The sequence below is a fragment of the Morone saxatilis genome, unplaced genomic scaffold, assembly GCF_004916995.1.
Source record: "Morone saxatilis isolate NCDOM2014 unplaced genomic scaffold, NCSU_SB_2.0 Contig16, whole genome shotgun sequence".
NCBI lineage: Eukaryota > Metazoa > Chordata > Actinopteri > Moronidae > Morone > Morone saxatilis.
In genome coordinates, this window is record NW_023339718.1 from 1,466,006 (window position 1) to 1,490,597 (window position 24,592).

The following is a 24,592-nucleotide window of genomic DNA, read 5'->3' on the forward strand; positions in this document are numbered from 1 at the left end:
TGGGGCTACAGCCATTTTAACGTCGCCCCCCCCCCGTAGACTTTAAGGTACAATGCTGCCTTTGCCTGCAAGTAAGCGGACTTAGCACCTGATTAGCTGAGTAGCCTTGTGCTCGTTTGGTAGTTTACTCTTCTTCAGTCTCTGGTAGACAGACAGAGCTGCAGCAATCCCAGTGGCAGCTGCGACTGTGACTTGCTCTGCGTGGGACAGCGTGCCCAGGGTGCCGCCTCTCAGGAAGTTAACTAGTCCCCGTTTGTGGAGAAATAACAGCTCTTTCTCGTTTGCGTGAGCTAAACCTAAACCAGTGTCTTTATTTTGTTTATGTACAGCTACGGTTAAGAATAAAAGACACATATTGGTTGAGTTTGCTGTAAGTTTGGGCGGTGCGCAACCTGATAGACCAAACTGAGGGCGTAAGATGACATACCGTACAAGAGGTGAGCTTGATCTATTCACCTTTGTGACACGGCACATAAAAGTACGTTTTATAATATAACTAATAATGGGACGAAGCGTACTGGATTCCCGCCCATTGGTGCTAATCTCTTAAAACACCTTTCGTCTATCATTATTACGACTTTACTTTTTCATAAATTAACATTTAAACAAATTAACAGGGGTCAGAGTGGATCAACGGACCCTTAGGTTGTTAAAATATATGTATCCGCAGAACAGCAAGAGGAAAAAAACGATCATATATAAATAGAGCAAACCGCCACAAATTATATTATAACATATGTGATTAATATGGTTTAAAACTATCAGATATCGTATGTATATATAATTAAACCGACACATGCTGGCGGTAAAGGTTGATATTTTCAACATCCCAGTCCCTCCCCTTCTCGAAACGTAAAGACGCCGATCTCATTTCCACGTTGTAGGGGACAACAGTCTGGATATAACATTTATATGTTTGTTTTGTTAATTTTTGCGGGACAAAATTATTATCAAACTGAATTATTTATATAACACACCGAATACATAAAAGTATGACAGGGAATCAGGTTTATATATAGGAGTTATACTTTGAATGTTTTGCAACCCCCATGCGGACATGTGGAATGGTTCCGTCCAACTGGAACCGACTATTTTTTTTTTTTCTAACGTCGATTGTTTTATTTACAAATCATCTTTCTGACGTGTATCAACCAGATAAATAATTGTTACTAGACAAAAAAAAATTAAGTAAAATTTTAAAGGCACTCGGAAAACCACCCGTAATTAGATTAAATGAATTACATTGTGATTCAATTTCTATACAGGACACCCCTGTCATTACTGAATACTACTCCTGGCACTTCCTCGTTCAAAAGTTTTATTTAGAGGAAGGCTTGAGGGAAAAGTTGGGACACCGGGTTGGACATTTCGACGTTGTTGTGTCAAATATCGAAGGCATGGATCATATTCATCGTGCAATTTGGCACAAGTAGCGTGTGTGTGTGTGTGTATCGCAGTTGTTGTTTCTCCCCCATGGCTGCAGTTATACTAACGTTGCACTGAGCGGCTCCCGTAAAGAGGAAGATGTCCACGGCTAACGTTAGCGACAACCTCCGGGTGAAGTTTCCTCTGCACGCCGCAGTGTGGGAGAACGACTACAGGAAACTGGAGGAAGAAATAACACAGGTGAGTTCACACACCTGTGCTTTCACCGTGCTCGCTCGCTCGGTTACGCGAAGCCGGGAGAGAGATGTTAAACCTCCGTAGCCATCCGAGATAAAAGTAGGCCGGTCCGTGTTGACAGATGCTCCGTCAGATACTTTAAAGTATCAGTGAGGAAATAAAGGTTTCGAAGTTTATTTTAAACGAAATGTATTCTAATGTAGGTGAATTGTCTGTTTCCAGTAGGCTGCTAACCCCAAAGCAATGGATTATCATATAATCTGACCAAAAACTGCTTTAAACCAAATGTCAATGTTTGTGTTGGCTGACACTTTACAGACTGTGCACGATTAGTATTAAGATTATAAAAGTTGCAAGAAGCTGCAGTTGTTTTCGATAAAGGTAAAACGTGTGATAAATATTATTATAATGATACTGTAGTGCTGCAGAGATATTATTATTATTATGCAACACGTTTGTTTCTCCATCATGATTTTAACAGCTGTTGTTTTTCATTTTCAGTGAAAATTAAGACGATTGAGATTTAAGATATGTGTCATAATAAGCACAGTGTGATGTTCTTATCATATCGTAACAGACTGTACAATAAACTGTGCTATAATTAGAGAGTTTATAGTGTTTTAACCTCAGTAGCATGACTCATGTGAGGACCAGACATGATGCCCAGTCTTACTGTCAGTGCACTGACCACTGCGGTCCCGTATTATTATCAGTGATGACCTAAAGGTGTAAAACTCTGACCGTGACAAGGCTCTGCTCTTTTGTTCTTGAAACAGGTTGTAAAGTCAACACTGCAGTATTTAGTCTAAACCGGTGGCTTAAAGTCTCTTACACAAATAAAGCTGCAGAGGTTTCTCCCTGTTTTTCCCCCAGAATGACATTGAGGCCGTGGATCCCAGAGGTCGGACACCTCTGCACCTGGCTGTGTCGCTCGGGCACCTGGAGTCAGTGAGAGTCCTTCTCAGACACGGCGGTGAAGTGACGAAAGAAAACGCCAAGAGTTGGACAGGTCAGTTATTAAAAACAGGCCACATCACCAGACAGAGAATGCTATGGTCAAAATTTCTTATTTTTATTTATTTTTTATTTTTTTATTTATTTATTTTATTTTTTTTAAATAACTGTATTTTATTTTTTTTAAATATTTTTATTTTATTTTTTTATTTATTTATTTATTTTATTTATTTATATATATATTTATTTTATTATTATGTATGTGTGTGTTTGTCTGTTGCTTCAATTGTTAAGGAAATTGACAATAAAAATATAAAAAAAAAGAAAATAAAAAGTGCTATGGTCCCATGAATGTTTCCTTCGCTGGTTTTTGAGGATTTGTGGGTTGTTTGATCACTTAAAGCTCTTCTCAGATTAACTTCCTCATCTGCTCTTAATGTGGTTTCTTGGAATAATGCACATCCATTCCTCTGGCTGCAGTAAAACAGTTTCACTTTCTTTTTGTTATTACTGTCACTGTTGAGGTTGTTTTTTTTTAATGGATAGTTGCCACAACTGGGGAGCAGATGCTGTTCCCTTAAAAGGTTTAGTGGTTTGTTTATACATGTCTGTGTCTGTGTAGTGCTGCAGGAGGCAGTCAGCACCGGAGATCCAGAGATGGTTCAGTTAGTGCTTCAACGCAGAGACTACCTCAAAGCCTCCACTGCTCTGGGAGGAGTGCCTGAGCTGCTGTCAAAGATCCGAGAGGTTTTACTTTTAAATATCTCTCCATTGTCTTGTCGTCTATGGAAATACGTACTGGCAGAGGGAATAATTGCTCTGTGTATCTTTTCATCCACAGTCTCCAGACTTCTATATGGAAATGAAGTGGGAGTTTACCAGTTGGAGTAAGTTCTTCTCGTGTGTGTGTTTGTGTGTGGATATCATAAAAGTAAAAAAAATTACACTGCGTCCATGGTAACCTGTTCATGTAGTACAGGCTGGTTATCAGCAAATTAGTGTTCATTAGGTTTCTATTGTTGTGTAATGTAATTAAATATCTACATAGAACACATAATCTTTGGTAGCATCAAGTCATACAGGATAAACTGCATACCTTCCTTTTGGTATTTGAGGCATTTGTTTTTTGTTCGGTAATGATGAACCACTTTGTTTTTCACGTGCGGATGCATTTCTTTCCATTGTGGGACATTCATGTGCTGTTGTTTCACAGTCCCTCTTCTGTCCCGGGTTTGTCCAAGTGATGTTTGTCGCATTTGGAAAAGTGGCGCCAGCCTGCGAGTGGATGCCACTCTTCTAGGCTTTGAAAACATGACCTGGATCAGAGGGCGCAGAAGCTACATCTTCAGAGGAGACGGTTTGTCTTTGAACTCTCTTACACACGCAGTTCCCTCTATGACTTGTACTAGTTCTGTATAATTATTTAAGTCTATTGCCGACTGTTTTTTGACAGATTCATATGCAGAGTTGATGGAGGTGAACCATGACGATGAAGTGGTGGACACTGAACGCTTCAACATATCCCAAGAAATGGAGGATGTCACACTTGAGTCGATGCAGCCTGCTGAACAGGAAATTGCCAAAAGATTGACCACTCCTATTGTCAACACCTACTTAGACACGAGGGATATTGCTTTTGAGAGGCAAGAGTCACATCTTTTTCTGTCGTCCTTTTTCCCCACAACACACACAGATCCAATTCCCTTTGATCAGCCTAGAACAAACTCTTTGACAGTGTTTGATGACAGCTGACATCTTGTGGTATTTTCACACTTAATGTCATTACTCTCTGAGTGAGGTTGCTGTGTAAACAGTGATTCAATTAGGTGTCATCATTTGGCAGTGCCCTCTGGATGATATTTCCAGTATCATCCTAGCATCTAATTGTCTAAAATACAAAGGTCGTTCTACCATCAACCCTCACTCTTGCACGTTGGGTGTGTGTGTGTAACCCAGTAAACAAACAATGTCGGGTTATAATAGATATTAATAATGTGAGCAAATTTAACTAGGCGTGTTAGTTAATAGCCTGATAATATATCTTCATCTGGATAATTTACTCAAACACAGGTGACAGACAACTGTAATTATATTTGTCTTTGATATTGGGTCTTTTTTACAGTGGACATTTTATCTTCTCTAACACGTGTTTGTCACCATATTTGATCTAAAAACAAAATTTCACAATAGAACTCAACATTGCCAAAGCCTTTAAAATGAGTGAGCAATCACAGATTAGTGCAAATAAATAAAAGGCGCAGTGTGTAACATACTATCGGCAGAAATGGAATATAATATTCGTAAGTATGTTTTGTATAATGTGTATAATCACCTGAAAATAATACATAATTGTGTTTTCATTACCTTAGAACGAGTTTATCTACAGAGGGAGCGGATCCTCTTCTGCAGACGCCACCACGTTAAAACTGCTGTTTTTACAGTCACTCAGAACAGACCAACCAAACACTGGCCTATAATGATGCTTTTGTTTCCCCAGGAACAAGGCCGGGATTTGGGGCTGGAGAAGTGACAAAACTGAAATGGTCAATGGATTTGAATCAAAGGTTTGCAGACGTTATACATTTTCTTTTAATGAAGTGTAGTGCTACAGAAACTATGGATCTTATTTATGATAGTGTGTGACATTAGATTCTGGTTGGATTCTCAGGTTTTCAGCGTGAACAACGTAAACGTGGTTATCAGGACAAGAACGGAGCATCTGACAGACGAGGAGAAAGCCAGGATAAAGAGTAGGTGGAAAATATTCTTCATGTATTACTTTGATGCCCTCTGTATATATATTTTCAGTGTATATATTGACTGAAACTGAATGAGAGTACTGAAGTTATACTCTACTTACTATACTTTTTTTTTTTTATTTATCAAAGGTGAAAGGAACATCTTGGAGTCTCTGCTGGGGACTGTGGAGCAGCACATAAGTGCACAGGGGGTAAGACGTTCAGTTATCACATTAAAATGAGTTTTGTCATGAAATGTATTTTTTTTTCCATCTGGCAGCTGATTTAATACAAGCGCTCGACTTTTTAGGACCTGACTCTTGAGTATGCAACTGCGACCAATCCCACTGCCATCACTCCGGAGGAATATTTTGATCCTGACTTTGACCTGGGGGACAGAGACATCGGCAGACCCATTGAACTGAGCATTCGAACACAGAAGTGAGAAATATAGCTGTTTGGCTTTAGAAACCTCATAGCTGTGTGTTTTCTATATCTGGAAATCATTTTTTCCTTAAATCTTGTGTCATACAGGTTCAAAGGTACATTGTGGATGAGCGAGGAACATCCTCTGTCCCTGGTGGAGCAGGTGACCCCCATTATTGACCTCATGGCTCGGACCAGTTCCCATTTTGCACGTCTACGAGACTTTGTGACCCTGAACTTTCCTCCTGGATTTCCTGTTAAAATAGGTGTGACATTCCTACCAAGTTAAACTACGCTTTCAAGAAGCACAAAAAGCTATAGTACCATCCCCCCTCTGATATCTCTTTTTACATCTAATCTGTTGTTGCTTCCTGTCTTGCAGAGATTCCACTGTTTCATGTGCTGAATGCCAGGATTACATTCGGTAACGTCAATAAATGCAGTACTGAAGAGGAGGCGAACACAACGCCAGCAGCCACACCAACATCTTCAGGAGAAGACGAAGAAGCTGCAGGTGGGAATTCAGCCAGTTTATTATTGATTTTCACAATAGTGCTCAATGCTCCAAAATAAGATGAGCATAAAAACAACAAATTATTGATAGGCTTTAGAAATGCAGTTAGTTTAACCAATAAATCTGACTGTATATTAAACCGTCCCTCCAGGATTTTGTGGGATTTTTGGGGGGAATTGTTGCTGCCTACAATATCTGATTTCATGACAGATTTTCAAAAAAATTGCAATGCATGTTGCAATGTTTTAGGCATTTTTTTGCAATGAAATTGTGAAAGAAAGTGAAAATTGTTCCAGTGAGAATAAAATTGGCTCAACGTTTTGCTGGGCGGACTGTTATGATCAGTGTAACTCGTGGGAAAGTATAATGATTGGTCAAATTTGTGGAAAAGTTGCTGTAAATGGACAAAATTGCAAGGCCACACAGAATTTACGGTGATTGGTTGAATTTGCTTTAATTGTTGTGATTGCAACTTAACAGAGGGACTCATTTAAATATTTACACGTCTGTGTTTCCTGTGTCCAGCACTGCCTCTGTTTCAGGTGTGTCCTTCAGTGTTTGAGGTGCCTGTCAGTTACCACCGCCGAGGAGGCAGCCGACACAATCCCGTGTCCAACAACGACGAGGAGCTTTTGCAGTACGCCATCCACCAGAGTCTACTGGAGTCTCGCAGAGGCCCGGGCCAGGTCAGAACAATCATCACTTAATGAGCTCACCACACACAGATCTGTTCATCTCCCCCCCATGCTCTCCTTTATATTGCAATCTGCCGCATCCTTTAAATGCTCCTGATGTTTGTGTCATTGTAGGAGGGAGGTTGGGATGACACTGACGGGGATCACACTGACGTTATGCCCAGTAGCCAGAGCGACAGGTAGGACCACAGGTTAAGGTTGCTAGCATAGCAGTTACACAATTTAATGTGGTAAAAGGAACTGTTCACCTCTTCTATGTGTCAGTTAAAAGCCACAGAACAGAGCTGGGTCTCACTTTCCCCCTGTCACTGTTATTCTAGGAGTATCCCAGAGGGGGTGCTGGTGGAATACGGAGACAGCCCTAGCCCTGCCAGCTCCCACTCCACCTCTAGCCCCGACACAGAGCTCCGCCTGGCCATGGAGCTCTCTGCACGAGCTCAAGCGGAAGAGGAGAGGATGAGGAAGCAGGAGGAAGAGGAGCTGGAGAGGATATTGCAGCTATCGCTCACTGAGAAGTAAAAAAAAAAAGGAATAAGAGGGAATAATAATACAACTTTTTTCAGATCCAGAAGCAACCACCACACCTCAAATTTTTCCTTCCTAACCACTGTAGTCATCTATGCAACCGCAGATTTCTTTCTGTAACAGATCATTCTTGCACAGGCAATATCAGACTCTCAGTATCCAATATTTTCCAAAAGGTATTTTTGGTAAGAGCATACTCCTTTATATATTTCTATCTCAGCATAGTGTGTCTCCATCCTCGAGCTTAATTCGTGGACTCTTTAAGATCATTTCGAGTCGGTTCTTTCCTCGGTTTTTCCAAATCCGAATCACAGCAGCAACCCACGTGTGTTGATCAATATTGTTGTCCGGAGTGGGGTCAAATCAGTGTCATTAAGGTTCTATGAATAACAATGTTTGGCTACTCAAGGTGACTTCATGGAGTGCTCGCACTCAAAATGTGACACTTAAAGTCCAGAGCTCTGTTGTTCTGTTTATTATCGCCGCAGTCTGGTTTTTAAGGAGCTAGAATGAAAACAACCTAGCACAATACAAAGCTACAAGCACTGCAGACCTAAAGGGGCAGATTTGAGTGTTTTCACTGTGAACTCTTCCTACAAGAGTCACTTCGTGGAGGACCGTGGGTTTCACTGAATAACGGAAATCTCAGGGTTCCAATTTTACACATTTTCGCTTCACTTTGGAATTAGTTTGTTAAATCAGTTGTTAAACTACCGGAAATTGTAACCTGGTTTCTTTGGTGCGAAATGGTTTAACTCATGCATATCACTCTATGCCATATTGATATTAATTCAGAAAGTTTGCTCCATTGAGTCAAAAGTTCATAAGTAATGAATGAGTCATAATGCGTTTCCTCGTACTTTGTGAATGTACAGACTCAAACAAAAGCATGTTGCTATGAGAGGAAGTTTGCTGCAACGAGGATGGAGGTTTAACTTTCCCGGCTCGATTACATTTTTCTCAGATTTCATGGTGAGAAAGGACGTAAATTTTGTTAACTGTCACTGAGAAGCATCATCACCTCAATTCAAAAAAACGCAATAGCAAAGACCAGTCTGTCTGTGGAATTACAGCCGTCATGTAGTTAAGAAGCAGTCACACAAACCGGTGCTGCAGAGATTATTCAGATTCCTGAAGGCAATCCGTTTGCCTTTTGTAGCCACAAACAACTCTACACCTCTGAGAAGAAGAAAATACAGCACAGACTCAAAGATCAAGCATGCCCGCCATATGTAGGATTAGTTTCTTCAGCATGTGCCAAGGGATTGCTTTGCTCTGACGACGCTTTTGTCTGGGCAGGAGGGAATGACAGAAATATGATGTGCCACTCAAGACTAAACTGATTTTGTAAAATTTTGTAACTTAAAAACACGATAAAGAGGTTTCAGTCGTACTAAGGTGATGCTGAGATACATGCATTAACCACTATAGTTGATTTCACTGACAACCAACCACTTATCCAAGGTCTCTCTGTGTTGCCGTGTCTGACTTTCAGGGGCTTCAGCTGAAAAAAACGACTAACTATAACGATCAACTTTCCAAACTGACTGAACAGTCGACTTTAAAAAAAACAAAAACAAAAAAAAAGTCTGGCTTTGGTTAATTTAATGCAGATCTTTGTAATGCACCGTTCCAGCTGCAGAGGTTTTTTTTTTTTTAATATGTTAAAAATTTTAAGAAAAATGTGTCTGTTTCTAAATGTTGTTTCTAAAATAAAGCACTTTATTTCCATGAGGATTAAACGTGACTTTGTGCATGAGATTTATTTACAAAAACAGAGCTGGTAACAAGGGAGACAACCTGCTGTACTTCATGTAATGAGTTCGATATATCCATATATAAAACCAGTGGGTCTCTTTACATTGTCAGTGCAAGTGTTGACCTCTTGAAGACAATATATCTGCAGTGAATAGCTGCTAGATACAGTAATACCAGTCCTAACAGCTGCACTCTGCATACAGCACATAATCAAAGAATACAGTGCAAGACACAAGGCCATAAAGGTCATAAAAATAGATGTTATTGTGGTCTAAATTATAGATTGAATGGGAGCCAGTTTCAATTAAAAGATTTCTATTAACCTGACTTCCTCCATCTTTTATTTCAGTTGTGTGTTCGATCAACCTGTAGTTCTCTGTTGACAGTTCATTTGTAGATCTCCTTTTTCCACCTTCGTCTGACTAATCAAACACAGAACAAAATGATAGAAACCCAGAGTTTTATTTTAATAGCATTATTTCCACTGATGATTGGAACAGTGGTTCTTTTTTTTTGTCAGCCTAGTACCGCTGATGAGTGCAATACATTTTTGGTAAGAAAAGAAATACTTGTATAAAGAGGTACAATATGCATACAGCAATATATCATTGTGAACGTGATTTCATTTGTTGTCTTTGAGAAACACTGGATTAGAGCAACTTTGAAATCCTACTTGTGGACTAAACAACAAATTTCAGTTTGTTAAAGGCCAATAAGACAATAAAATACACCTCCTTACAACATTGCCTTAACCCTTAGTAGCCATTGATGTGTCACACAATCAAATGTATAAAAATAAATAGCCCTATAGTTAATTTCAGTTAATTGATGAGCAGGTTTAACTGATACAGATTTAAGCATTGACAACTCTCTCCCTTTGTAATGCCACTCAAATGTATTTAATGGTTGCAGGCCTGCAGACTTATTGACCAAATTTCCCTTCAGGAAAGGCTAATAAGACAAACACATGGCCTTAAAAGTGTGGGGGGAAAAAACATGTAATTACAGCATTTACTCCAAATAAACACCGAAAATCAAATAGCAAAGAGTAAAAGTAGGCAGATCATTTATAACAACCCCTTTACAGAAGCCATTTTAAATTATATAAATAAATAAATAGGTGTAATCTTAAACAACCTCCTTGCATGACAAATGAAACCCCAGTTAATAAATAACTGAGCAGTCCGGGCTCGGTTTCCCCTCAGTTCAGTCCGGCAGGAGGTGGTCGTGGTACCGGGAGGGGTTGGGGGGCTCTGAGCTCCTCGGTGGGCCCGGTGCAGGTGTCTCTGCACCGGGCTGGACTAAAGGTCTTTATCTCTCGGTCCTCGGGAACAGGTTCACCGACGGGACAGCGGTTTGTAGACACACACAGCCATTATGATCATCAGCAGCAGCAGGACTGCGAGGACACTGCACATCATGACTGTGAGGAAGAGGAGGAAGAGGAGGACACGATCTGTAGCAGCCGATCACAGCCAATAACAACAGACAGAACATGCGCTCTCAGGTGCTGGATTAACCCGCCATTATTGGCTTTAACTCAACTCTTTCTTTAGCAATCAGTTGTCCCCTCTAGAATAAAGACACACAGATGATTGTTGAACTATGAACAGCTTTAAAAGGAGCATCCCTGCCTGCACTGATACGGGCCTGCTGTTAGTTCCCATCAGGTCTCACCTAAATTCTGCTTCTGTAAGTTCACATAAGCTCTCTCGGTCAGTCTGGAGTCCTCCGTTTGCCCGTTCACTAACACACTAAAACACATTATTACAGCTGGTGGGATAAGGAGCAGCATCATAGCGGTGGAGGCTGGAGGAGGATGAGGAGGAGGATGAGTAGCAGGAGGATGCTGGTGGTGAGGAGTTTCTTCTTCCGCTGGAGGATCTGGGTCCTAAGGCCGTTGTGTTTTTGGAGTGACAAGATAGGATAAGATGGACTTTATTGTTATATTCACTTGTTACAGCAGCTACAGATAGAACATAGCAGACAAGAAAAAAAGAGTTACACATTAAATAACTAAATGAAATAGAAAAAATACAAGATATCAAGAATTCTTTTTATTAATTTTTTATTTTACTTTGGTGATTTGAGTTAAAATAGAATATTGCACAGGTTACAGAAGGATACAGCAATAATATAGCAGAAAAATATAGGCTAGACAGGACTATACATATACAGTACAGGTCTAAAGACTTATGTCTATGTAAGAAATGTAAGAACTATACTCTTAAGCTAGCTAAAACAATTGGTTGCTTAATCAATTTGTCAATCTTCAGAAATTGGCAGCTATTTTTATTAAGACATACATTTTTGGAAACTCTTAAATTTATGGGTCAATGTTTTCCAGGACAGATTTTGTGTAATTTGGTGCTGTTAAAGTAAATACAAATGAATATTTATATGTTATTTTGTTATTCTTAATGAATTTTTTATCAGATTTCTTTTGCCATCTTATGCCATCTGGGTTAAAGTAGCAGTCCAGAGTGTAACATTTAGGAGGATCTATTGGCAAGAATTTATGTTTTCATTAGTTTAGAATCATATTTAGTGAGAGCTTTGTGGCCACCGTAGTTTCTCCTCCACACATCACAGCATGTTCTCATTTGCCGGTCATCAAATATAGACGCGAGAGGTGTTCAGTTAGTTGCAATCCACAACTTTGCCGCTAGATGTCACTAAGTCCTGCACGCTTGGTCCCACTAGAAGCTGTCTCTATATTTATTCCCTTTGACTTCAATACTCTGTATTGATTACTAGATATAGCAACCTTTCACATGGCTAATGTTAATCTCATAATGATGATAGCTAAATATGCAAGAGAAGTCTTACATGTCACTGGTTGTGACACCAGGTTTTTATCCTTTGCTGGATGGGCCACTTAAAAAGAAATCTGGGGAATAAATTAAGAGTATTTTCTCCAGGCATCACTACACAACTGATTTAGCCTGTAATTAGTAGGCCACCAAATTATACAGTTATTTCCAGGAAACTGTCTTGGAAATTACTCTGAAATTAGGGACCTGTGAAATCAAACACTGCCAGTTGTTTTTAGCAAAAGTGCCAGAAAATTCACAGTTTCTGACTTCTGAAATGTTTGAAATGCTTCTCAAATATTTGTCAGTTTTCAAACCCCACTATGATAGTTATATTTATAGTAGTCATTTTGAGGGTTTGAGATTGTTACTTGGACAAAACAAGCTATTTGGAGGCATCAGGGCTCTGGAAAGCTGTGGATGTGTCATTTTTCTTTTACATTTTATAAACCCAGTGATTCATCAATTAAGAGAGAAAATAATGGGATAATCAATAATAAAAACAATTTGTAGTTGCAGCCCTATACTGACCGTATCATGCTTGTGGTCATGTGGTGCTCATATTGGAATAATTATTGATTAATCTGCAGATTATGTTCTTGGTTAATGGTTTAATTGTCTATAAAATGTGAGGAAATAGAGAGAAATGCTCATCGCTTATTTCTCTAAAATGTCTTGTTTTGTCCAACCAGCAGCAAATATACTCAGTTTATTATTATATAGGAGTAAGAAAACAGGAATATTATAAAAATGACTTATTTTTCTGAATATTTGGTAAGTGATTAATAATTTCAGCTCTGGCAGGTTGATAAGAAGGTAATGAGTACATTGAAAAGGGTCTTTCTGCACCAGAGTACTGAAAAGTTTCAAGTGTTTTCAAGTAGTTTGACTGAGGAAATAGAAAGTGTATAAAATCTCTCTCTCTCTCTCTTACTAGTAACCATCAAACAAGTGTGAGGCCTCCATCATACTTCCCATTCCTGAAATGTCAAAGAGCAATGAAGAATAGATATAAAGGTCAAGCTCCTTGGGGTTATATCCTTATATAATTACTCTGGTATGACTTATGTATATGGCCTTTACCTTCATCCTCTATAGAACTTAAGAGTGCACACCATTAAACTCTTATTGCTCTTAATTATATGCCAGAGAAGCTTAATGAGTGTTAGGAAATGTCAGTCACGGTGGCCTGAAATTAAAACTGGAGGCTTCCTGGATAAATTCATCACAACAAGAAAACATTTCAATACAGCATGAACTCAAAGATCCTGTTTGAATCGGTGGTCCAAAAGCATCTGAACTGAATTGAACTGATTGAGTTGCTTACTTACCTTCAGTCTTTGTAGTTATAAACTTACCATGAACGTGATTCTGTGACTCTTGTCGTTGTTTTATCTGTTCCTGTTGATTCACGACAGGCAGATATAAAGGAGCATTACATAATCACAGTGTGTCATGTCATTACATCATGTCACAGATTGTTACACATTGTTTCATCTACAGTATGTGCAGCACACTGAAGTCTAGGGCATTTATAAAGACAGCAGCAAAAGGAGTATTATTCAGTCAAACAAACATCTAACAAATTTCAGTTTCCTAAGAAAAGAACAGTTCTGTGTTCTGAATGAGTTTTATTAGATATGGAGGATAAGAGGTTATTCAGACATGTGAAATAACCCTCATATTAAAGTGAGGAGACTAGTGTGCATAATATGTAAAGATATATCAGTGTGATAAAATATATGAACATTCAAATCGGTGAGATAAAAAAAATATCAGGATATCAAGGCTTAAAAGACAAAAGAAAAAATGCTTTGTTTTACACAGTTTATACCTTATCTCAGAGATAAAAAAGGGATTCTATCATTTGATAAAGAAAGATAGAAAGTTGTGTGAAAATAGTATCATAAACCCAGTATCATGAATTGTATCAAGTGAGTTGAGTGTATTGTTACATCCCTATAGTTCATAAATAAATGATATTGTGAAATATTGCTGTTCAGACAACAGTTACCAACTATGGACAAACTATGTAAAGCCTTTTTCTAACTGATTGGTTGTGTTAATTTCAACCTTTCTGTGTGGAGAATTCTATCAGGACAGTTCATGGTTCATTTGGTCGAACTTTTAGATTTTCTACATTGTCTTATAATACAACATATATATTTCTAAGAGTTTTAAATAATAACAGATAATGGTACATTGGCCAAATAAACATGTAACATAAAGAAACAATCTTGATGCAAATCCAAAGAATTGTGACTAAGATAATTTTTAAAATTTAAAAGTTTTCAGTTCTCAAACGCTGTTTTTAAATGACCTCAAACCTAATTTGGTATTTCTGTACTGCAGTTTCTTTGTCAGCCTACATATTGTAAAAAAATTCAATTAAAAGGAAGGTCCTTATTAGACACAGGTCCCCTTTACTAGCCTGAGGTGGCTACATATTTTAACAAATAAACGCAGGCCTGGTCTGGATTTTATGGAAATTCTTTGGATGTATAAAACCTCTTGAAGCTTGAAAGAGTTCTAAGCTGAAATATAAGCTGCAGTAAGCTAATATTGGGGTAGCCGATTTATCAGTCTAGTCTAACTCTAGTTTATACCTGGGGTGGGTGATAAAGGATAGATACAATCCTCTATCAGGGGTGGATGTAGACACCAGTTTGGTGTGAAATGCTATCAAATGGAAATTAATGATCTGTTATGGCCACAAGTTCAATGAAAAAAAACAGAATTTATTGATTTCTAATGCTATCTTTAGATATTTCTTTTTAATGCTTTACTAATGTGCCACAATAACATTTTTGATTTTAAACATCTTCAGGTATTTCATTAGCTGGCTGAAGCATAACCAACCTGTCTGGTTATATTATCTATGAGCATTAAGGAAGATATATTTTCACAACCCACCATAGTCAAATACAGCTAGATGTATTAAAGCGAGAGATACTGCAAATGGTTATTCTGTCTCACAGTATATCGTCAATTGTGTGTGACAGACAACTAGCAACTGCGCATTTAGGTTTTTCATTCAGAACTACAGTATCTATGCAGTCATTCTTTATTTATTCAATTTACCGTTTGTCAAGCTGTTCATGTCAGGTAGAGAAGAAGCCGTCTATTTAGCAGTGTCTCTTTTATGTCTCCTGTGCTTCCCTGTTCTCTACTTCAATAGCAGTCAGAGGCACAAAAGGGCTTTGATCTACACGTCCATCAACCAGCAGCTCAATGGGGAATCATATGTTCCTAACCACTTTCTACTCTGCTATACGTTCATACCTGTCGTCCTTGAAGTGATTGGGCCTGGCGTAACCAGGAATAAAAATTAGCTGAATAGGTAAAGATCTGAAGGCGACTGTTACTGGGAATCATGTAATCATGCTTGTGTGTGTGTGTGTGTGTGTGTGTGTGTGTGAGGGTGCTCTATTCCCTTGTATGTTGATGGATTCTGGATATTGCAAATTAGCTTGTTAATTAGAATATCTAATAGAAGTGAGCAGCAACAGCCAACAGCCATTACAAAGACATGAAGATCACCATATGGAGATTTACAAGAGCAAATCTCTTATGTGGTCTCCTACATATTTACAATTCCTAAAAATTCAGTACCTGATATATGTAGATAGTGGAATTTAACTGCCTAAAATACTGCAGGATGTTTTGTTTATTTGTTCAGATTTAGGTTTAACCTCCAGGAATGAAAAGAAGCACAAATATGTAATATATACTATAATTACTTTATACACATCTGACTAGTACATAAACCAGGTTGAAAAGGACTTAAAGTCACACAAACAATCATCACCTTGCTCATCACATTGTTCTCTGAATATAAATAAAGTATGAAGCGCTTTTAGATCACACACGTGACACAAGTGATACTATGCTGTGTGTCTTAAACAGTCTTAAATTAGAGAGTGAAAACATTGGAGAGGCACAATATCAATACAACCTTTACAAATGTTTGTACATACAGTGTAATATTTAGGCAGATTAAGGCAAAACAGTCTATCTGGAGTTAAATGAAGCCATCAGATGAAGACCAAAAAGTTCATTTTGACTTAAAAGAACCATTATACTTACAGCTGTACTTACTGTACTGAATCGCCAGGAAGTACACAGGCTCTACTCTTTATAATGCTAACATTAAAACAATGCACTAGATTAAAAAGATACTTTTTTCTGAAAGCATCAAATGAACTGTTATGGTCCTTGTCTGAGTGCCTCACTTATCCCCGTTACAAACACTTGTAGGGAAAAACAGAGCATTTCTTTTTAGCAGATATATATCCAGCAGCTGGCATTAAATCCTATACAAGAACTGTATTACAGTACAGATCTACTCTATAAATATTAAATACAGCATTGACAAAATAAATAAATAAAAGGACTGTAATTCACTGTCAAGCTGATTTAAGTTTGGTCCCATTTAATTTCTCTCCTTGAACACACAATATCTGTTGGAACTGCCACAAAAATACAGCAGAGCTGGTAACACGTGTGAAAAACAAAGCTGGCATACTATAGAGTGTGTTGACCATTGAATGGATAAACTGCTCACTGAATAATGTTTTTATTATTATGTGAAGTTACCTGCAAAACACACTGTTGCTGTGATTATTCTAGTGGTGTAAAACTGTGTCAACCTCACTGTTGCTTCAAGTGCAACGCTGGTGTTTTCCATTGTTGATATAGCTGAGCATGGATTTCATATAACCTTTAACAAACTACAGAAAATATAGAACTTAACGAGAGAAAACGGCCCCATGAAATAGGAAAGATGTGCTGAATGTTCCTTGGCATATTGTCCTTGTGAGATGAAGACATCTGATTGAAGGGAAAAAGCAGACCATTATATAAACATGACTCCTACGACCACACGAATGCAACAAAATGGCGAAAATGTGAAAGCTACAAACTGTTCTGGTGATGCAGGTAGATCTGAGTGCACACAGACCGTACAGTAAGGTGTGAGTATTGCTATCTCAGCTTTTCTTGGAATTACAAATTTAGCAGCATTTTACCATTTTACAGAGTGTACATGTGCAGTGAAAGTTGACATGTTCAACATCATAGACAGTCATGATGTCAGATAATGTTCAGGTTTGCTCATAAATAACTTAAAACTGCGGTTTGAATAAAAAGTACAAGCAGGGGACGAGTGTATTTTTTCACGTGTTAAGGTGTTTTGTTTTTTCTTTCTACGGCACAGTGGCCATGTTGAGGCTGTCAGCGTGGATGTCTGGTATGGTCCTCTCCGGTCTGAGACACACCGCCAACCTCTGTGGAAAAAGGAGACCGTTGGAGAAGTTAATTTAATGTAAAATGTATACTGTTTTTGCATTTTGCACACTTTTATCCCTCTCTCTTTATCCACAGACCTGCTTAAGAGATCCAGGAGTCCACACCAGCTTGTAGACCATGTAGATGGGGATCCACATGAAGGATGAGAAGCCAATGATGTACCCCACTGTGATGCTCCAGTCAGGGTACGTATAGTCAAACAGCGTGAGCCGCGGCGCTTTCAGTATGGAGCTCACTATAATATACTGAGAAGAGTTGGGATACATTTACATATTTAATATTTCCACATATGTAAATGTAACTTTTGTAAGAAATAATACAGGGGAAGGGTAATATACCACACCTGTCACGCTTCCATACATTGTGAGAGAACTATATAAAGGCAATGTAATAATGCAAAATGTCAACAGGAACCAGATAAGAGAGGAGGATATTGAACTGTATGTAGAGGAGAGAAATTGACATTTTGCCCAAGTGTTTTGTAGAATACAAGCTGTAGAAAAAGTTTTAAAGGAAGATTATTCATATAAAGGAGAGTTTAATCTACAGAGGGGGGAGGTCAGCCTTCAAAGGCCCATTTGCATATGTGGTTTTGGTACGGAAAGTAATAAAGTTACATTACTTTAACAATGTGATACTTGGATTAGGTTACTGAATACATTTTTTAATAGGTAATTGTATCAGATTACAATTTTAAAGTAACCCTCCCAATCCTTCTTACCGCTAGAAATGCTGGACTGATGGCAACCCAGCACACCCTCCAGAATAATCCTGGAGCTTTGCCCAGCATGGACTTAACATCATTGCTAAATCTGTTGATACCTGAAAGCAAGCAAAATAAACATGAGACACAAACGATATATTTTGATCCAAAAGGTCATAAATTTACATCGCAGGTACTGAATACCAGTCAATCGAAAATAATCTCTTGTTTACCGTAGAACCAGGAAACCGCGATGGCCTCAAGGAAACCCACAGCTATGATGGAGCATCCTACTCCGAATTCCTCCAGCAGCTTCACCACATAGGCACCACCCTGTCAATTACATCATCACAATGTGTCCAGAAGTACCTAAAAATTATAGTAAATGTGATTGTTTGAACTAAAAAAAAACAACAACGTACATTTGTAAGGGTGCTTAGAGAGCCCAGAAAGCAGACAACTACCAAGCCCAGAACAAAAAGTTCACGTCTGTGAGAGAAATGATCCGGGTATTCATCCAGCACAGCAGTGATGATCGCCTCCAGCCCTCCAAACTGAAACACACAGAGATTGTTTGAAATACACAGAATTATATTGTAGACTGTAAAAATTTAAATCTGCATGAATTTCAGTAAAATTAAAACTGTAGCAATGCATCTAGATATACATTTGCATATTTTAAATTAATAAACAGGAATAAAATGATTTTGTAGAAAATGAACTGAAATGCAATGAAATGCAATGAAATGTGTGTCCAAAGTAATAAATCTGAGTGATTACAGGTATTTAATCAGGTATTTTGCCTTCACAGCGATACATGAAGTGACCCTGTGGTCTCCAGAATTCGTACCGTGCTGTCCAGTCCCAGCGTGATCATCATCACAAAAAAGATGATCGCAAAAAAGGTGGAGCCCATCATGTTTGCGATGGCCTCTGGGTAAGTGATGAAGAGTAAACTTGGTCCTGAAATTATTATAACATCAGGGTGAGTGTTTGATTTTATTATTGAGGGATATTTCTTTCTTTTTTTTCTTTATTTGAAATATAAAACTCATTCGCTGACTGACCTTTATCCTTGGCTACGTCCTCAACCTCCACCTTCCTCATCTCTGCCATGTAGCCCAGCACCGTGAAGATGACGAACCCCGACACAAAGCTGGTCAAACAGTTCACCAAACTGGTCACGATGGCGTCACTGTTGAGGAAGAAATGAAACCCTGTTCAAGCACATGCAGCATAATAACTGTCATTCATATTGTTCTTGAACCTAATTTTTAATTTCTATTAGAGACTTTGTTCCAAAGTATTGCTGTCCGAGATGAAAGCTGCTCTATACTCTGACCTTCTGACCTTTGTTTAATGGGTTCCTTTATATTTTCTCTTCAGCTTTGTGTCTGAGTATGACACATGAGGATTCTCCAAGCTAGCAACCAAGGGACATCTTGCAACAATACTAATGAGGAATGCTCCACAAAAGGATGTTCATTAGAGATTTAAAAAAAAAAAAAAAAACTCTCTTACCAAACTTCAAGCAAATGTAAACAGCCTTGGAGTAATTAGTAACAGAATATCTTCTGTAGAAAGGCTTCACAGAATTAGTCTCTAATGGTTTTAAATAAATAAACATCTGTGTAAAAACTCAAGCCCATTGTCCCAAAAGACTAAAAACATTGTCATTTGTAAGTGTTCAGCTTTATTTATTTCTTTACATTAAAATCTAAAATATAATGTTTTGAGTCAGAATTCGGAGGTACATTGCAATTGAAATGTACTTTTCTAATGCAGCAAAGAAGAAAACATAACAGTAAAAAATACACATACTATATATTTGTTATATGAAAAACAATCAATAATAACTTAAAATCCAATACGTCAAGGTTAAGGTTATTATAGTTAAGTAAAATTAAATTAACTAAAGCTAGATGTGAAAAAACATTTTTGTTAACGGAAATAAAACTAAAAACCAACTGAAACGATATTGTGCACTTCCAAAACTAACTAAAATAAAATAAAAACATACAGGAAACGTCTTTATTTTTTGTCTTTAGTGTCAATTTGGTCAAATTTGTCAACACAGCAAGCATGAAGATGCATTTGTATATATTGAGACTGGGATGTCTACATGACTGCGAGTCGATATATCTTTCTATAATAATAATAATAATAAAAACTTAACATTTTTAATCAATAAAAACTAAACTGAGATGAGCAAAAACCCATTCTGGAAACTAAACTGAATTAAAAACAAAATAAAAACTATTAAAAAATGATCCCAGTAGCAGCCAACGTTCAGTTTCATTCATGAACTGTGTGTTTAACTGTTACCTCACATGCCACTCTGCCTTACTAATCACATCAACCACACACACACACACTATTAGTCATACTGCAAGTGTACAATTTAATTTCTCCAGTGTACAGCTTGGCATTTATACCCACCATGTATTCCCCACTCCTGCCTCTAACATCATTGTCTCGACCACACCATCTCATTTAATACTTAAGCAATAAATCCCACAGCTGCTCTTGGAGTTTTGACCGCACACTGGGCAGTAAAGCCATTAAACTCAACCCATTAAATTCAACAGGAGGTGTGATTTCTTATCAGACGGAGTGCAAAGAGTCTACAAAGGTTTTAGCCTTTTTATCTGGAGCCTCAGCCTCTGTTTATGAAGCTGTGTTCAAGCCACAGATGTGGGTTCACATGACTCAGTGTGTGTCAGTTCTTACCGATAGCAGTTATTCGTGAAAGGGTTGTAGCTGGAGAGGGCCAGGAGGACCCCGAACCCGGGCCCCAGAGAGAAGAATATCTGAGCAGCAGCATCCACCCACACCTAGAAAAGACAAAAAGAGACATTACACTATTTGGGACTGTTAACTGTACAAGTTCTGGGATGCTTCAGGTTGCTAGGGGCATTTAAAAAGCATAAAAATACAGTATTTCTTCCAATTTCTGCCAGGTCTTTCCTTTCAGTGATTTAAATTTCACCCTATTTTCATTTCCTTATTTGTGTTCTGATCCCTCAGTGTTTAATTTCCCAAACAGAGAGGTGTTGTGTCAGTCGTATAGAAATCTAGTTGCCGCACAGCTGTACGCAGGGAGATCTGAAGAGGAGCATGCATTCGGCATTAAAAAGAAGAGGGCAGCGTTGGATATCGGTGAGTGAGACAGAAAGGGAGGCCTTTGTTAATGGGCAGAAAATCTAAACCAATTATGCATCTTATTATCCTGCTCTGTGGCTTATTTATGCATCTCATTTCATCTCATTCATATTCCCCTCCAACCAAAGCACTCACACATGTTTAGCAAACAAGCCGGAGAGGAAGACGAGGACGTTTCATAGATCTAAAAAAATATATACAAAAAAAAATACATGCAGGTTCTCAAGAGACTGGTGGGTAGCGATGAATGAAGGTACAACTCTTATGCTTGGAAGATCCAGAAGTGTTATTTAATTACACCAGTTTAGCGAGTTCAATGAGGAACTCCTGAGTAACGCTTTGTCAGTTAAAGTTCTTTTTGCAAGTTATACACACAAATTTGTGCTCTGGGAGGAATAGTGGACAAAGGGGATGAGTATCTGTTAAGAAGAGTAACTGAAATAAATTATTTAAGACATTTAAGGCTTCAGATGTGGCTGCAAATAACAAAATAGATAAGAATTATATGTAAAAATTGGAAAAGATATAACCAAGAAGTAACATTTCTTTGTTGTTAAATCAAAAAGCAGTGATGACTGTTTGCTTTTATCGATATCATGATTATCATCTCCTCTGTCTCTTCTTTCTTTTCCTATGATTGATCTACACGTCGGGTGGAGCACCTTTCACTATTATACTATAGTATAACATAAGATTCTCAAGGAACCCAATTCATGAATGAATTTGATCCAACTTTGCACAACTCACACTGGTCTCCAGCAGCTTCCCCCACTGGGGTTTTAGGTAAAACACCACACCCCTCCAGGCTCCTGGCAGAGTGGCTCCTCGAATTAGCAGGATGAAAAGCACTATGTAAGGCAAGGTGGCGGTCACCCACACGACCTGGTGGGGAAGAAAAGAGGAAGACATCAGGTAAAGAAACAAAGAGATCATAGTGATTAATGTAAAGAAGATGCACTGTAATCTCCTTTATTGTTATGGTAGTAAAGCAACTGCGAGGTGTTACCTTCCCTGAAGTCTTCACGCCCTTCCAGAGGCTGAAGTATACGATGGTGAAAATAAGAAAAAGGCAGAGCATCAACTGCCAGCGAACACCCCCGACGTTCCTCAGCCCGGACGACTTGTGGATCTCAAGAACGTTCCTCCTGTAATGACAAAAACACATCAGTCAGCCTATTTCCAGCACAGCAGACCGGCACTTCTCAAACATCCCTCGCTGACAATATTTGTGTAGAGTATTACTGTAAAGCTATTTATATATGTGGTTTCTGTTACTCACACTTACATGCACTTACGTGTAAAATTCCTCTGCCGGAGACTTGGAGGAATTCGTCCAGGTGACGTTGTCAATGCCAAAATAGTTGGTGCAGTCGGGGGTATTCCACACATTGTCGCAGTTTGTCCAAGGCAAGATGCTGGAGAAAGAGGAGTAGAAGTAGAAGAGGGCCCAGGCGATGATGGTGTTGTAGTAGAAGGACACATACAGAGCGATGATACAAATGGCATATCCTATACCTGAAACAGAGAGATGAGATAGATGAGACAGCTTTCTCATGGTAACTAGATTTCATCTGAATATCTGTGACTGAGTGTGAGGCCTTACCTTTGAAAATGGGACAGATGTGTTTCCATATGGATATGGCTCCGGTTCTGTGGAACTGTCCCAGCGCCAGCTCCATATAAAAGAGCGGCACACCGCCAAAAATGGCCATCAAAATGTAGGGAATGAGGAAAGCACCTGCACAGAGATGCATGAAGAAACATGTTATGATGAGTGTAATGACAAAGTGAGGACATTTATAAACTCAAGAATGAGGATTTAAGAGAAAAATGGGAAAATGAGTTTCATTGGCCTCATTTTTACATCTATCAATTCAGCTAAATTTAGTTTTTATCTTTATATTATCCAACCATGGACAAGAACATGTTATTATGCTATGTTAAAAAAAACATTTGAAACACTACATTTGAAAAATTAAATGTCTACATACATAATCTTCTGTTTATTCAGTTTTTTTGTCTTCTATATATGCTTTTAAATCCTCTTTTACATTTTAATTATTTTTAAATCTTGTCTTTATGCCTTATGTGCAGCTCTTGAATTGCCCTGTTGTTGAAAGGTGTTACATAAATAAACCTGCCTTGCTAAAATGTAACCGACCCTTTACTAACTCACATCCTATTCCCAACAAAATACATAATGATTGTACAAATATAGGAAGAAATCTAAAAAAAAAAGTATAAATATTCACAAAAAATAGACATTTTCTGTCATAAAAACGTTTGTCATGATATGAAATTGAAATGAAAGTTCCTTTATTGTAGAACAAATATTATAATATAGACAAACAGATACAGTCTGTGCAATAGAAACTAACTTTTTAGTGATTTAGTGAAGTCTACAGATGCGCACTTCAGCACCACGGACAGTTTCTGCTGCCAGATGCGTAGCTTCAGCCTGATTTCTGAATAATTTGAGGCCATTTCGAGCACAAATTCTGACATTTAATCGATTTGAAGTGTCACCCAAGTGGCTACACACATCAGATTTCAAAGTTACACAAAATCCTGTGTAACTTGTGAAACTAAGCTGAATGAATTGGTTTATAAAATCTCCAAACCACTTACCGCCACCGTTTTGATAACATATGTACGGAAATCTCCAAACATTTCCCAGGTCCACCGCAAAGCCAATGACAGACAAGAGAAAATCCATCTTTTTGCTCCATTTGTCCCTGGAGTCCGTCTGTGTGATGACCGGCACCGGGACCGCGTTGTTGGAGCTGTAAGCCGGGTTCGGGGAGCCGTGGTGGGTCAGACTGCCGGCCATGACTGCTGAGTCCTGTCGGGGCATCGGACTGTGAAAAGTCAGCCAGAGGACCAGAGAGGAGCAGAGAGGAGGATGTTTCTCCTGTAATGATGACAGGGAGGAGTGGGAGGAGTTGGTGGAGCTGCAGCGGACACTTGGGGATACCTGTTAGGGGAGACAGTTAACAGAGAGGTGGGTTTGAGGTCCCATGTGTTATTGCTGATCAATAACATGGATCACTTTGTAGCTTTAGTAGGTTATTGAAAGGTTTGACTCTTTCATGACAAACCAGTGAGTTAACTGGTAGCTGAGACTGGCAGCTTTGCTCTCTTTTGATTCTTTATTTGTTCACTTCGTTCATTAAAATGAGCTTTTTGCGAAAATCCCCTTTAATTCTAATTTGGATGAGGCAGACTGAGCTCATTATGGTCTCTAACTCTGCTGAAATCAACTTTATTTCTGCAAACAGGGGCGGATCCAGAGGGTTGGCATTGGGTGCTACCCCTAAAACTTCCTGGCCACCCCGATGTCAAACGCTGGCAAGTTTAAAAGGTCCAGTGTGTAA

At 38.5% G+C, this 24,592-nt stretch overlaps 2 protein-coding genes across 2 annotated transcripts; one reads left to right on the forward strand and one right to left on the reverse strand.

The window, feature by feature from the left end:
- Positions 1–1,134: 1,134 nt before the first annotated feature.
- ankrd13a (ankyrin repeat domain 13A) lies at positions 1,135–9,222 on the forward strand. Its single transcript, XM_035659200.1, has 15 exons — positions 1,135–1,626; positions 2,497–2,632; positions 3,200–3,324; positions 3,419–3,464; positions 3,791–3,934; positions 4,031–4,220; positions 5,075–5,141; positions 5,246–5,327; positions 5,466–5,527; positions 5,626–5,756; positions 5,850–6,007; positions 6,124–6,255; positions 6,781–6,941; positions 7,065–7,129; positions 7,271–9,222. The coding sequence occupies exons 1-15, from the start codon at positions 1,525–1,527 to the stop codon at positions 7,467–7,469; spliced, it is 1,800 nt and encodes a 599-aa protein (XP_035515093.1). The 5' UTR covers positions 1,135–1,524; the 3' UTR covers positions 7,470–9,222.
- An 8,028-nt stretch (positions 9,223–17,250) lies between these two features.
- On the reverse strand, positions 17,251–24,072 carry slc6a4b (solute carrier family 6 member 4b). The gene is made up of 13 exons (XM_035658687.1): positions 23,847–24,072; positions 22,822–22,956; positions 22,514–22,733; positions 22,225–22,363; positions 21,966–22,100; positions 20,787–20,890; positions 19,124–19,251; positions 18,907–19,019; positions 18,479–18,610; positions 18,290–18,389; positions 18,075–18,175; positions 17,431–17,598; positions 17,251–17,331 (listed from the first exon to the last, which is right to left on the reverse strand). The coding sequence occupies exons 1-13, from the start codon at positions 24,070–24,072 to the stop codon at positions 17,251–17,253; spliced, it is 1,782 nt and encodes a 593-aa protein (XP_035514580.1).
- Between the last annotated feature and the right edge of the window lie 520 nt (positions 24,073–24,592).